This window comes from Crassostrea angulata, chromosome 8, assembly GCF_025612915.1.
Source record: "Crassostrea angulata isolate pt1a10 chromosome 8, ASM2561291v2, whole genome shotgun sequence".
NCBI lineage: Eukaryota > Metazoa > Mollusca > Bivalvia > Ostreida > Ostreidae > Magallana > Magallana angulata.
Window position 1 is genome coordinate 7479353 of NC_069118.1, and position 16283 is coordinate 7495635.

The 16283-nt window shown below is 35.1% G+C and overlaps 2 protein-coding genes across 12 annotated transcripts in view; both read right to left on the bottom strand.

The window, feature by feature from the left end:
* Positions 1-325: 325 nt before the first annotated feature.
* Positions 326-10224, bottom strand: LOC128160293 (uncharacterized). Its single transcript, XM_052823582.1, has 5 exons — positions 9908-10224; positions 2942-3080; positions 2331-2479; positions 1708-1843; positions 326-1443 (listed from the first exon to the last, which is right to left on the bottom strand). Exons 1-5 carry the CDS (start codon positions 9966-9968, stop codon positions 1194-1196), a joined length of 735 nt encoding a protein of 244 aa, XP_052679542.1. The 5' UTR covers positions 9969-10224; the 3' UTR covers positions 326-1193.
* Positions 10225-12828: 2604 nt separating this feature from the next.
* LOC128161792 (sarcolemmal membrane-associated protein-like) overlaps positions 12829-16283 on the bottom strand; it is a 33508-nt gene continuing 30053 nt past the window's right edge. For all 11 annotated transcript variants that reach the window (XM_052825187.1, XM_052825185.1, XM_052825186.1 and 8 more), the window contains one exon: positions 12829-15234. In XM_052825187.1, coding sequence (XP_052681147.1) covers positions 15136-15234 — 99 coding nt within the window. In that variant the 3' untranslated portion in view covers positions 12829-15135. The remainder of the gene's footprint in view (positions 15235-16283) is intronic.

Here is a 16283-nt window from a genome sequence, read left to right on the forward strand (position 1 = left end):
GTATACCTACATAATTATAAAAATTATGAAATTATTTTATTGTCAAAAGAACAAGCTTTCTCAACATTGGATATTACAGGGGATCAAGACGAAGTACGGTATATGAAAGTCATAATTAACCAACATTTTGCCCACTTACGTAATTTGTGAGTAAAAGCGATTTTTTTGACCTAGTTTTTCATTACCTAGCCATGCATGAATGTATTTTTATCTCAAATTAAAAAAAAAATCAATAAAACAATCTTTATTTGGAGGGAGACGGTACATACATAAGCAGATTTATATTTATTCTCTATATGCGCGATGAAAAAAAAGAACCACGAAGTTTTACTTTTTGTTAATTTTAATAAATATAACTTTCCATGCAAAAGGAACTGAATGAGAAACAGGAAAGGAAATAGATAGAGACTATCAAGTGATGATTTTTTTTCATGTTAAACAATATGTACACCTGTATGTATAATGAATTGCTCTGTGACAAAATTTTTTTCTTTTTTTTTACATACTCGCCTATACACGTGCAGAGTTTAGCATTGATTGTCATATACATACATGTATATCATTAATAAGTCATTCGTTTATGTACGATCGAGTCACAAGTAGTGACGTCACAAGTAGTACACGTCTATATGAAGAAATAAACCATAATGGTGAACAATCAACGCTTCACCTAGTGGTTTATGAATAATATTTAATTTTGAAGGATCAAATAAAATTCATGTGCACATGAAACAATTGGACAATTACATTGACCAAATTAATCCTTCTCTCACTTCTGTATGCAATGTGTATAACAATGTATATATACAGCATAACTACTGGAAACAGCTCTGGTCTGTGTTTTGAATAAATGACACTGATATTGTACAACAGGTTATATGTGTCGGTGGTGAAGCAGCCCAAGGCTTTGTTATGGCATTGTGTTTTGTACAGTAATTTAGGCAGGGGACATGGAATGTACTTTCTGTGAACGGTGACCAATGATTATCATCTCTCCGACAAAAAGTCCCCATGACAACGTCTATATCACAGCAAAACGAGCCGATGAGTGGCCCGCATATGGTCATCCATTCATATACATTATCGGGTGATGTGGCAAAATGTTACGAATCGGAAATGACGTCATTCTAAATATTGGGCAGGTATCAGCTAGTATTTGTATTTGTACACCGGAAAGTCTTTTCCATCCCATGTTACAGCTTCAATGACGGTTTGATTAGAACAAGCATCCAAAACAGTAATGAACACCACGTGGCCAATGACGTCACCGCAAAGCAGTTGGCGCCATTATTGTCACTTTGTTGTAACAAATACTTTCGGGGGAGTTTTTGACACACAGGGGGGCGAGAGTTTGTTGTGATCTCTTCCAAAAACATTGCTGCACTTTCACCACATTCCGTATAGACCGGCTCCAGTAAACAATCAGTCATGACTTGATGGGACCTGCCAAAGTTAAAAGATTTTATAACCCATGAAATCGTTTGATGAATAGACAAATCATACATAAACATATTTCATTTTTTCAATTTATTACCTTTAAACATATTAGTAAACATAAAAACCCACAGAATCTTATTTTATACATACATAACCCGATCTCTTTTCGAACACGAGCATTTTGATTTCCATCCACCACCACTATACGTTGCCTGCCAGCTTATCGCGCTAAGTTTGGTTTTGTTTGGTGTTTATGGTCTGCTTACTTACCGACAACTGGAGAGAATCATGACCTCTATCGGCGACTTGGCGGCGATCTTTCTCCTAAAACTCTCCATCTGGGGACGAGAGCATTTACTGGCGGCCTCATGCTGATTATGCACACAGCGGATGTTATTTTCATACACTGCAAGACCGAAATGTTGATTGGTATATTACGATACAATTACGCAAGAAATGAAAAACACATATACATGTTTCCTTTCAGTACAGCCATTTTGATGTTGCAAAACAAGGGGCCTTGGGTCACATTGCTCACTTACATAACAACAATAGCCAACTTTGACTGTATATATGCACCTACTTTTCTACTGTATCTTTAAAACTGCCATTCAAAGTGAAATATTATCATTACCTAAATCAGTACTTTCGAAAAGTCATCATTGTCAAGAAAATTTTGCCCATCGTATTGTACATTTAACTTAGCATTTTAATACACTTGTATCTATACATTTATGTTACCATTTATAGTTTTTTACCTATCAAATGTTAACCCCCGTTAACCTTTCTAAACATCATTCCTTCCTCCTCACTTCGATTTTTTTGAAAAATAAAATGAATGCACCTTTTAAATCAGAGGGTTTTGCCTTTTAATGTGCCATATAGATACATACTTTGGAAGTTGTTGCAGAAGAAGACCGCGGTCTTTTGGATGTTCTGGTGGCTGAACAGACGCTGTAGATTCTGCTCCTCGTCCGTGAACCCCGTGCAGTTGTCCATCACGTGACGCAGGCATTCTGACGCCTTGTTCAGGCTGGAATCTCTGCAAACACACAAACTTCTCAGTTTTGTTGTTTGTTTGTTGTCATTTTTAGTTTCCTGAACTTAGTTTGGTTTTCGTTTGTATTTGTATAGAGGTGTTCGTTGATATTTTATTTTATCATTTATAAAAGAAAAAAGCATTTTGAGAAACAAGCGAACATATACATATGCACGAGATTTTCCTCCATTGACAATAACAAATGTCACCATATTTTGCATCTAACTACACGAGAATTTCAGACGGACAAGAAACCAGTAAAAGTGTTTGTGAAGACTAACCTTACTTTTTATACACTACACCATAGCAAACAAACTTCATATGCTTGGTAATTGATAGTTGTAGTAAGTTTGAGAACGATAAGAAGTCATACATTATAAACGAAGTTTAACAAGTTTACAAGCTATATCTAAGGCTTGACTTTTGGCAGCTGTAAGATTAATATATTTGCATTATTCAACATACAGGCACACCCTTCTCCAGACTTCTATCTCGGCGTCCACTGACCGCTCTGTCGGCAAGAGCAAGGGAACGGAATTCTTGATGCAGTTTTGAGCAATGTTCATGGCGCCGGGAGGACAGTTGGAGCCATTTACAGTGCTCCCTGAAATAAAAAACAAAAAACAAATAAACATTGGTGTTATACAGTTTACAACTTTCTCCCATTCTTTTCAGGTGTATCCGCTAACATTGCTCCCTGCTTTAATTACTGTATTATACAGTCAGTTTTGTTCGAATCGCCATTCTTTTCAGAGATTATTTGACTGTCTTTGTGAAAAGTTGGTATCTTAGAATTTTTTTCGGCATTTATTGTCAAATTAAAGAAAATTTACATCAGTGCATGAATTTGATGGATTCCTGCAGACGGATTGGTCAGTAATAAAACACATATAACAGTTGACTATGAAGTTTATGTATGGGAACCGTGTAGAGTGTTCACTTATCATTTAAATCATTAAACAAAGTGCATTTTTTCTATAAAAATCTCAAACGTTTTTGTAAATTTTACATCATTCCCACGCTGAATTTAATTACGACTGTTATATGGGTGAGAATTACGTGTTATTTATCACTTGTACCTTGTACTGTTGGGCCGTCGAACGAGAGCCTAAACTAGCTACATGTTTACAGTAGAGCATGGAACACGTGACCACAAGAAAATGTACGAGTAACGACGACACCAGACCTACACACCTCTGCCCCCTCTCCCTCCCCTTCCCGAACCGCCCTTGATACTTTGATGTTGCATCCCCTCTAACCCTTAAATTCTATATCAACGCTAAAAAGCAAAACCCTGTATATCATACTAAGTGTATGTGTAGGTAACGGAGAAAAAAATATGAATTCTTGTTACACTTCTCATTTTCTGCATATCTTTGCAGAAACCTCGGAGTTCCTTTGAAACCCCGCGATCCTCGAAGCCTGTCGACCTGAGAGTGGGAGGAAGGCGACCCGTAAAACAGCCAGCCTTGTTTCAAACCCGGGATATTGCGCGCTGTTCTGCTCTATTCACTTTTTATCCTTTGCTGAGTCACCATGTATTACATCACATCACGTGACCAGACATTATAATATCACTATCACGTTTGGTTTTATTTTAAACAAAAGGTTGAAGCAATACATGAAGACTACAAGGGTAAGGCCCGTGGTCCTTTCGGGTCACCTTAACGCGTGTGCATAAATCGGTTTGATCTATATAATGCGCTAACCAGCTGTCTAAAGATTGCGTACTTACAAGATAATGTATACTGGAATAGCCGCCAACAATTTTATCAACCGGGTTTTCCAAAGGAAAAATTCGGCTATTGAACTGGGGAAAAGGCAGGTGGCTGCCAAAAAGGGTATATACATTTACATATTGTGGGGTAATATAAATACCTCTTACAGTTTTCAAGATAGGAAGTTTTTGTTTTGCAGATCAATTATACATACATGTATATCAGAGATATGCATATTACTTGGATTTTGATTTTTGATAATTTTTGCAAAAAATATACCAGCTGTTGAATGCGTCATTTTTTGCATAGTTTTGCATATAGGATACCCAATTTCCCTGGATGTGTAGTGTTTATCAATTCAGGGTTGTTAACTGTTGTGAATACTGTTCACAAAAAGAAACTCTGCTTTGCTATTGATCAATCAAGAAGAATTTTACGTAGCAGTTAGTCCAAATTTTTATGAAGTTGAAGGCAATTGATACCGGTATCAAACACTGTCGATGTGGATACATCCTCTTTGATGGTATCATGGCGGAAGCAGAGTTACGTATGCATCATTAGTAGTTCAACACTCGTGAAAGAGAACTCACAATAGATTGTTTATTGTTTATTGTTACATGTATTTCAAAAAGTAAAAACTTCTTGAAAATATTCCCCACTCTCCCAACTCAGAATAGATGAAAGTGAAAACAAACTAAATTGCGTCATCAGTCATTTTAGTCTGTTGCAACAAAGCAATATTCATCAAAATAACTGTTTGCTACTTACTTTTGTTCATAAAAGTTAGAACAACGAATTGTTTGATCAAAACGGTACATTTATATTCGAAAGAGTGTTGTTAGAATAATGTGTGAAATAAACTTACATCCAATGACTTTCCTTGCATAATATTCATCAGCAGAACTTAACGAAACTCATAACACTGAGAAAATACCAACAATTTCATTTTCATATTTATATAGAATTACACAAACTACCACTATTCGATTCATACAATTTTCAAGATATAATATTAGAATACCCAAAGTTAGCAATGATCGATTTCCTAAATTAAGTATTACATAAGAGGGAAATTTCAAGAGCAGACTAGGAATGGCAGATGACTAATGCGAGATCAAAAGTGTACTATAAGCGCGAGGAGCATGCTAATCGCTCTCCGGAAGTGGTTCATTCCCTTAATGAGTCCTGCCTCGACCTTCACCCTCGGTGTCACTTATCTGTATATCCTCCGGTCTACAGATCGTGTATATGTTAACCCTCGTGTAAATCCCACAATTACATTAGCATCCATGTCCAATGAATATATGCAAATATAGCTTGGCCGACAAAAATTCTCCATCTTCGAGAAAGACCAAGCATAATTATATCAGTTATGTAATTTAATAACAAGTCAGGACGCACTAGCTTGTTGTAACGTTTAGTTGGTGCTGCATATGTTGATCTTATGAGTGCATTACCCGCATATGACGGCGCAGACGGACGGTGGGGTTCCTCTGTACGGGCACCTGCTTCTCCAGACAGCAGAAACCATCAGAGGCTGACACTATCTAAGGTTAATCCCCACTTATCTCGATGGCATGACGGAATCTTAGCACATTAAAACAAACAAAACAGATCGTTACGATGTACTTGAGGTTCTTTTGTGTTCATACTTCAATATTTTGTGTTTTCATAACATGAAAGACTCGGTAAATTCAACACTTACAACAAATTAAATTGTAATGCAGAAAATCATCTGGCATTCCTTCAGCACATTGTAACGTATCTTCTTATACTTTAGTCATGGATAATTAGGGGGAAACATCCTAAGAACTTTTATACGTTCGTAGAAATAATCAAATAATTTTTCTGTATTAAAAAAAAAATGACTGCATTATAGTGCTTTCTATCTGGTGAGCTGTGTGGCCCGCGGAGACCTCATTATCTCCAGCTTTCATCAAAATTACGATGTTTGAAGGCGCAAAAAATGAAATGAAATGAAAGTTGTCAATGCATTATATATAACTGATAATAAAAAAAAATTGTTTACTCAGATAATAAAGTTAACGCCGTTCGATAACTCCTGCTGATTTATGATGTGATCGTTCGCCACATGCACGACTTGAAATGAAAAAAAATGTGACTGCTGGAAAACACGTGCTTTTATTTATCTATCTATCTCGTACTTGTCCGTTCTGGTTCAGTTCTTTCCTACATTTGTGGCATTAAAAGTAAAAACCGATGTAAATAACGAAGCAAACCGAGCTTAATATCTCTCGAGATTTACACAATTCAAAACACCAGCACTTGAAGTAAATAAACCGTGGCCTTAAGTTTTTGCTGCAAGTCGTTTCAAATATCTCTCCTGTCTTGGCATACCTACATATTCAGTTAACGTGTTAAAATACATACGACTACTGTCAACAAACGCATATGCAAACACAAAAAGTTACTGTACAATGATACCATACTGAATGGTAAATTTTTGATATTATGTATATAAAACAGTTGCAGGAATAAAACTGTTGCATAGCTTTCTTTAGATCACCGGTTATGTTTTGGTGGTGGTATCTGCTGTCCTTAGACTTAACATTCTTTCGACGTAATGAACTATAGATCTCCATGATCAACATTGTTATATATAATGTTTTTATTATTTTATCTGCTATAGCGAAAACAAATCGAACGCACCCTTTACATCACTGGTACCGGACCGCTGCATGTTGGTGTGTGTTCGATTGATCTTTCTGTGATAAAAAGTAGGTGAGGACTAGTGATTTATGATAAAAGAAAATGAAACATAACCACAAAACCCAACAAATGCCCATTGCGCAAAAGACTTGTTTACTCCCAAATGTATAAAGACATTACTCTCATTTATCGCTATTTTATCCGTGTGATTTTTATTTGTAGGTTTGTTGTACGGTCTCTCAAAACAGAAGCTGATCTCATATGTTCTCAACTGTTTACATCATTATTCGCAATGTTTTGACATTTTGTCACGTGCATTGATAGCTTCCTGCTGTGCATTTTAAGATGACATGGGTCTCTTAAAAATGTAAGTTGCGTATACTTCAAATCAAATCAAGTCAAACATTTTGTAGAAGTAGTGTTATATCATGAAATGTATTTTACAAAGCTTAATTTCGGGTTGAAAGATTTTTTGGAAGATAGTAAGTGGAAAGAAAAAGCATTGCAGCGCGCGAAAATCATTCAATTAAAGAAACATGCACGTATTAACTGAGATACACAATAACAGATACATCAAGTTCTGTCCGTTATCATGACGTTTGGCACACAAACACAGAAACTGCAACAAATCATTTTGATATGAATGACCATTAAATATTGGTTGCATCAAAGTAACCACTTTAAGATAGCATGTCATACACGTTGTAGATGCAAAACAAATTATTCTCTGTCCTTAAGGGCCATTAAAGAAGATGGGAGAATTAGGCGAGTAAACTGCCTATATGAGGACAGATAAGATACTATGAAATTAAGATTTCAACAAATCTCATAATTCTTTCCTAAATTATTGAAAACCATATATATCTACCTAAACAATTTTTTATAACCTTTAAATACGTTAAATACTTGGAATATGTTGATTTAAACCAGCGTATGCGGTGTCATTTATAGAACTTCAGTGCCTTTTCTTTTATAGAGAGGGTCTGGGCTCCATATTTGTGTCATAGTGTTTATCAGGTTAAAAGGGAATCAAACCGATTTCAAACAACAAATACGTGGAGAGATGACCCACTATACTTTAAAAATGTAATTTTGTATCCCATGCAACAATTGAACGTTTTAGAAAACTAATACAAGTCCGTAAATTCGTGGTTGTAGTCGCCCATAGAATGGAGGTTGTTGTGACTGTTTGAGCACCAGACGTTAGATAACATTACAGAGCTAGGTTTTTTGTGTTGTGGGTTCGATACTAGCAAAATCTTTTTATATATAGTTTCTTAAAATATTAAAAACTGAATAAAGGTAGAAATTGTCCTTTTTAAACTTGTATAATATAATATTATGAAGTATATTTACAATATAGTTGGAAGAAGTTAAATTTGAAATTGTATTTTACGACTTAACCAAATGGGCATTTGCGCTTGTTTTATTCCCCCATCTTCTTAACAATAATAAAATGCTTAACTTTTCAGTAAGCTCTAAAATTTTGCTATAACTAGATCATTTAATGTCCTCAGCATAAAATAAAGTTCTGTTTTATTTTGGATCATTTTAAATAGTGTACATTTACTTGAGACGCATTTATAGCATTGCTGGTGATGCAATACAGCGTTCATCAAAACACACTACTCGTTGAGTCAAAGTAAAATCTAATCTTATAGAATATACAAACTAATATACCTCAAAGGTCATAAATGTTTATGCATTTTGAAAATGTGGCGTTTAAAGTCGTATAAAACGAGATAAATCTACAAAATGCCTTTTCTATGTAATATATACAATTCCTTATTTTTTTTCTTATCGATTAAATTGACATCTGAAAATAAACAGGGAGTTAACCTTGATATAATCGTTGGTGACCTTGGGCTCATTCTGTAACGTTTGACCTTGGTATCAGAAATGAGATAATTCTGGTGATTACAGCCTTTCCTCACTCTGCCAGCTATAATGAACCCTTTTGCTCCGTATAGTTCTAAACAGGAAGCGCGTGCCCCCCTCTCTGATAGAGAACTCAACAACGGGGCTCCCCTCAATGATATGGAATCAGAAAGCATGCCAATAACGGGCTAAAAAGCATGGAAGTCAATTCCATGTCGGAACGACAGACAGCTTTTATCCCCTGATATTGATCGAGAACATCGGACAAATACAATCATATTCTTTACAGTAAAAACATGCAATTCAACAATCGGTTTATTGGATGAATGCAAGCATCGTGGGTTGAGAACAATCCGAAAACCAAAAATTAGAAGGCTGTTGGTTTGGTTTTTTGTATAAATGAATGAATTGGTTCTCTCCAATATCAGCACATCAATTTAATTCTGGAAAATCCTTATTATTATGGTTATTTCGAGTCCCCTATAGGTCTTACATAGGCATCTCTACTCTATAAAGCGTAATGTTGTTGGCTACCTTGCTTGCTTCAGCCTCTTGCATCTGGTCTCATTATACATAATCTTGACAGAATAAGTTCCATTTACAAACCGACTAAATTTTTGCGCTTTATATATATAGTAGTTTAAATTATCTAGTGTTGTAGCCATAAACTGTCGCACTACAACTTCAATATTAGATGTTGAGAACTAGGACAGCAATTGTCTCCTATCCTTAAAAACAACGGGTCTTTTCTGCCTGAGATAAAATCTACAGTGGATTGGTTAAATGATATTACTGCCGGTGTACGTTTACAACAACCATTCAGTCAGCTGTACAGCGAACAACTTCAGTGAAGGAAGTCTCCCTGTGACACAGGGACAATAGGATAACGTGAAGTACCTGAGATTTAAGGTGTAGCATATAGTATTTCAAAATTCTTGAATACAGCAATTTACAGACACAAGCATCTTAAAGTAATTCATCATTTTTTTTACCCTCATATCTTTTTATTACCGAATATGCACATCGTATCAGACGTTAGAATGTACCCATGCATGGCCTGTCATATAGTAAACATATCTTTAACATTCATTACGGTTGAGAAATTATAGATTTCTAGATTGGTTAACCCCAAAATCATAATAATTACATATATCCAATTACTTACCTGGCCCCAGAACACACAGAAGAAGAAGGATCCACGGGCTCTGCATGGTAACACTCTTCATTCAGTAATATCCTCCATGACTCACTCCACAGAATACAGAAATTGTTTGAAAAACAAACCTGACTTCCACAACTTCTTAATCAGGTCACGTGGGTGCTGCGGATAATTTGGTCTTCTTTTGATTTTAATTGGACATTCAGAATTGTTAAAACCTTCTTCCGGTGTGTGCGGAATTGGCCGAGCGCTATGGCGATTGTAATTTTTGTACCGTATTATTTAAAAGGGGCGTTCTGCAGTCGATATTCGCTGGGTTTACTCGATGAACTGCTTCATAGATCGACAGAGGATGAGGGAGAACAGAGGGAGCTATTGGTTAATAATAAATCGGCGTTTTTTAACTTGTTTCATTGTCATGAGCGATACGCCATCCATATGGTTAATGAAAAAGTCATCCAGTCAAAACACGTGATCAATTAATTCACAGGAGGCCTCAAAATAAAGGAAAACACGTGTCCTGTTGGCATCTTTTAAAACCTAATGAAGCCGGTTAATACAATTCATAGATAATTCTCTTTATATTATCATCGAAGTAGTATCAAAAAGAAAGATATTGCTAATTCATGTACATGTAATTAAAGATATTGAGGACGCATCCGCTGCCTTAAATCCTATAAAACACGTCGTCAAATTCAAAATAGGCCTGTCCCGAGACGCAGATTATTCTAACTTTTAAAGCAGAGTATAGTGAAATTATTTTAGGCTTAAGCTTGGTTATGGAAATGTCAACAACACGGTGTGTCGATGCATGTCCGATATCATATGCAATGTCAACCCGTGCACGCACGGGTCAAGGTCTATTTTTTATTTTACCGTTTTTTTGTTTAAATGATAGAGTCTTGAATTACAACGATTCATCAACATATTATCAAAAGAACAAAATATCTTTGAAGTCTTTATTAGGTTTTTATTAAAAAGTGAAAAAAGATAAAAGTCCCCAGCGAGTTTTCGATTCTGACTAGGCAGCTAGACCAGTTGCACTAAAGCTACACTCATGGTTAGACTTCCAGACTGCGAGGATCAGGGTATCATAAAATATGTAGGATTATTGTTAATTTTATTGTTTTGTTCGGTATATATTCTTGAAAACCAAACTCAATTAATTACTCAGTCTGTTAATTGGTTATTAATTGGAAACAAATACAAGATCGAGTCGATTTTTGAGAAAAGTTTTACAAATACAGTAAAACACGCTTATAACGAAATCCCAGGGATGGGCAATTGTACTTCGTTATAAGCGTATTTCGTTATATCCGTCAAGTTTACAACATGAAATAAAGTCACGGGGGATGAAAATCACTTCACTGTAAGCGTCAATTCATTACTGAAGGATTTACATCAGTAAGGTTTTTTTTCTTTACCAAAAAATGAGATGCATAGTCATGTGTACGTGCATGATAAAAATCTAGTTTTAAAGTTTTAAAGAGGATATGGTGACTAAGCATGGCAACTATCGACTACCAAGGATATATACACGTAATAATTACTTCCGGGGGAAACAGATTCATAGCCATTCACAAGTATTTCGATTCATCTGATTGAAAACGGCAGATCTGTGAGCAATGAAATCTTAATTATGCGCGTAAGAGAATGATTAATGTGTGAATAGTTTTCGCGTAAAAAAAAAATGAAACGTATTTTTCCTTTAGTAAAAATAATGAAAGCAACAGAAGCAGCTGACAGGAACTTTGTACTACATCGAATTCCTATTCAAACACTTTGCTTGGCGCGAAATCATTATCGATACGATCATGGGACGCAGTAGGTATACAGACGACTGGTGCGACGATAACTATTTACATTTTCAACTTTCTTTATCTGTGATAACATTACGAATCAATATTAATCCAAAAATCCAATAACCTCATAAAGCATGAGTGACACAAAATGGGCATGTCTTATAGCATAACCGAAAAACGGTATTGGCTGCGCCGCGTAGTAATACATAACATGTGTTACATTAAAAATTAAATAATTTTATTTTTAAGTGTACAAATTGGAAACAATACAAATATAAGTAATAAGGAATCTTTCTATGAATATTATGAGGTGATAAATTCGCTCGGAGCGGTCAAATCTATCACAAAGACCTTTGGGCTTTATTGGATTTTACCACGCCCCGACCGAAATTATCACCTCATAATCCTCAGAGAATGATTCCTTATTCCATAACAGCATAAGCAAAAATTAAGGTGGGGCTGTTTGATACGATTAAACTGGGGTAAACTTACAAAGTAATTAATACACTCAGAGCCATTCTTTAAACAAGGGGTTCTACAGCTGTGTCCACTGATTGCTAAACCCATTATGGTGTTTTTTAATAAGGGCGGAATTTTTTTTTAGGTCAGATACAATTAAAAATTCCGCCCTTATATTAAGCTTAATATCCAACGCAAAAGTTGCAATTCAAATTGCAGCTTTGTTGTGATCAGGGCAGGCAGGGTTTTGATTCTTCTATGTATACATCTAATATGCTATATGTTTCTCTATTGTTTGGCTTTTCAAACTTCATCGCATCTGATAAGGTGAATAGAAGTATTCTTTCTGAGAAAGGGATTTGAAAATTTTCAGACAATTGTGGTGACCAGTACAATGCTTCAACTAACGGCTTTTCTGTTCGTATCAACTGATCAACAAACCGGCAAGATATTTAAGGAGGAAATAGAACCTAACTATATTTTCTTAACAGCCTCCTTTTTTTTATCACAACAGTTTACACGTTGTGTTTGTTTTTATTTCCACTCATGAAGGTCAAGCAATTAAAAAAAATCATAATATATCATTATTACTAATACAAGTTTTATAGCATGTTTTAAATATTTCAGATAAAGTTACTATGACAAAAGAAGACTGAAGAAGTAAAGTACTGCATATCTGCATAGCTTTATTGTCAACATTTGAAGTAATAGTTTAAAAAAAAAACAAATCGAATTAGTAAATTGTTGGTGTTGTTACAAAATGTTTCCCAGAATAATGTCACCGACTAAGACAAATCACAAAAAGCAGGCCATCTCAAGATAATGTATGAACCTTCAATAAAATAAGAGGTGCACTGACCAAAACTCTAAGGATATAGTGAATTATTTTCCTTTGCTCCAACTTACATTATGTCTTGGGTATCATACAATTATAGTTTATCTTAAACAAGAATGCATTATAAATGAAAGTACCCTGTGGTTGTAATTTATGCACTTCTGCATTAGAATAACATGATAAAGAAAATGTGATACATGTATTAAAATTATGTAAAGAAGTTCATTGACATGGGCAAAACATGAATCTTTTTCTTCGAATATATAGTTTTATACATCATATGCAAGGAATGGTTTACATTTGCATGAAATGGGAATATACTTCTGAAGATATATGTTTCAACAACAGTAAATGAAACAGTGCTGGTGATTGGCTGTTGCCTTGGTATAAATCAAAATATAATGAGACAGCCTTGCTGAATGTTTGATGTCTTTTGCACAGACAAATTCTGGGTTCTATATATTTACCTATATACAAACTGGTCACAGTATATATATATATATTATCTGCTATATAATTATGTACATTTATATACACATTCAAACCACTCAAACACACAGACACAAAGAAGAAAATTAAGGGTGTGGGTGGGGGGTTAAACAGAACACAGAAGACACCTCTGGACATGGACCAGATCTTCAGATCTAATTGGTGTTTCTATCATGGATGACATGAAAGCTTTTATTTTGATGAAAAACGAAAGTATATCCAATGAAAGCAGACCCAACAGAAAACACCGATGGAATTTAAGGTGTGATAAAACCATGCTCCCCCTAAGGGGCCCCTTCACATGGAAGAGTTCTCCAGGGGACAAATAAAATCAATGACTGAAGACTGAAAAGGGGGGGGGGGGGTCACAAAAGGGGTGGGTATGTGTCTATCACATCCAAGGAAGACTACCGATAATATTAAATCTTGGTGTGTTTTTTTTCAAACAACATAGAGGCTAGGAAAATAAAACTTTCTTCAAAAGCTTTAATAGAAAAAAAACTCAAGGACAAAAATAAATAGACAAAAATAAATAGTAAAGCTGTAACTAAACAATGTGCACAGTTTTCTTTATATCCAAATTTCATTTGCAAAGTGGAATCAGGATAGATTTAATTAAAATGTTTAAAACTTGAGCAAATTTAACCCACTGAACGTATCAAATCTTAATCAAACTGTGATAGAAAAAGGAATTGGCCAGACTCACAAAATCATTCTTCAAGATCTGATCAACACATACATCACAAGCTACACCTGTCCCTTGTCTTTCTATTATTTGGAGAGCCTAGCTGACTGAGACAATCAAGAAATAAATAATTCACTTCATATTACCAACTCCTCAATATAACCAGAAATACATCAACTCTTCATCTACATACAGATTTCTTGTCAACAATACAGGCTGACAAAAACTGAGCTCTGCGAGAATATCTACTCTATCAAAATAATAATTTTTATTTCTGATGAACCGTTTAAACACCTTTTCTTCTGCGTGACGGTGATAAAAATTCTATGTACAGCTGAATAATAAATAGATACACTTTCATGTAATGTGACATTAAATTCACCAGCACTGCAAATAGCGAAATAAAGCAACAAAATCTGTATTTAAGTGATGGTTTCAGGAGTGACACTGGAAAAGTTATTGCAGTGAGGTACTGATAGCACTAAAAGTGGTCACTACAAACAGCACTGGCAGTGTCACACATACAGTACAGATAACACGTTACACTGCACATCCTGGCTACAGACAATCCAGACTCTGCTGACCAAATATCCAAAGGTTTCAATACAAATTACATTTGACACAAATTGCATCAGACCATGAATAATGTCAGGACATTTCAAGGAGGAAAAAGAAGATATCCATGTAAAGACTAACATATTTACAGACATCCTTCTATATACAATAACAAAAAACTCAGTATCTAAATAATAACATACTAAATATGAACATGATAAACTCATCAAACTTCTGAACAAACCAAACACATTCATACAACTTACAGGCAAAAAAGAAAAAAAACAAAAAACAAAAAAACCTCTCTTATTGCTTTTGCTCTTGACAAAACACACTTTACAGACAGCATTCATCAAACATTCAACTGATGTGGATGAGGGTAAATCAGCAGTGGTCTCCCCTGGTGACGTCAGACGGTGGTGGCGGTGATTTGAGCCAGGGTGGGGTAGAGGGCCATCAGGATGGCGAACAGCAACATCAACAGGGGGATGCTGGAGGCGAAAGACAACTGAAACAACAAGGTCAGCAAATCAGTCCCAAGGTCATCCAAACAAACAGAATCTGCAGGTAGATTTCAGTGAATCAAATATGATATTGGTACTTTAAAACTAATCTATTTCAATTTGAACCCTGGTTTATTTTTTAAATTTTGCTTTCATATTTAAATCACTGATACATGTACAAAGAATGCATATTAAATTGAAAATATTCTGTTGCATTTTTCATTGATAAACTTGACAAATGAAATGAAACATAAAGCTATTGCCTGGCACATCGCGTGTTTCTCAGTAGATACAGCTGGAGTGAGTATGACGATTACTACAGTTAGTGGGAGTAGATGTATGTCTATCTGGTGTTGATAAGATAATGTTAATGGATAAAATACTTACTTTACATGGGGTTAAAGAAATAAATGATAAATAGAAAACAATATACATCTCTCTGTGTTTTGATACAGAACCTGATTAACTAGTATATTTTATGTGATTTTTAACCAAGAGGGGTATAGATTTCATACGGCCAGGTCTTAGCCTGACTATTCAATGTAGGATTAAAATTAATGTACAATGTACACAAAAACAAAATTCAGGATAAAATCAGTATAAACAGTTACAATGCAGAGGTTGTTACCAGAAGCATTCATTGTCAGATTTAGATAAATGTTCATTCGCATTCCTGTTTTCAATATTCAGATTTAGAGAGGGAGATACTGTGGTTTCATCAATATTCGTTGAATACCAATTTTCGTGGATTTCGTTGTTAAGTTGATCCACGAAATTTAATGTTCATTGAAGTGCAATTTCTGTTATCATTTTGTATTGATAGGGTCATTGGCCTCGAATTTACGTATCCTTGAAACTGTGATTTTCACTTTATCCACGAAAATTGATACCCTTGAATATTAATGAAACCACAGTAGATTATTCTCGCCTGCTTTTACGTCAAAAGAGCTTTGAGCTTGGACATACCAAAGCTACACAATCTTAGAGGAATAGTCAAGCTTGCATGTTTTCTGTAATCTGAAATAAGGAAGTTTAAGTGTCAAGCATTTCTATT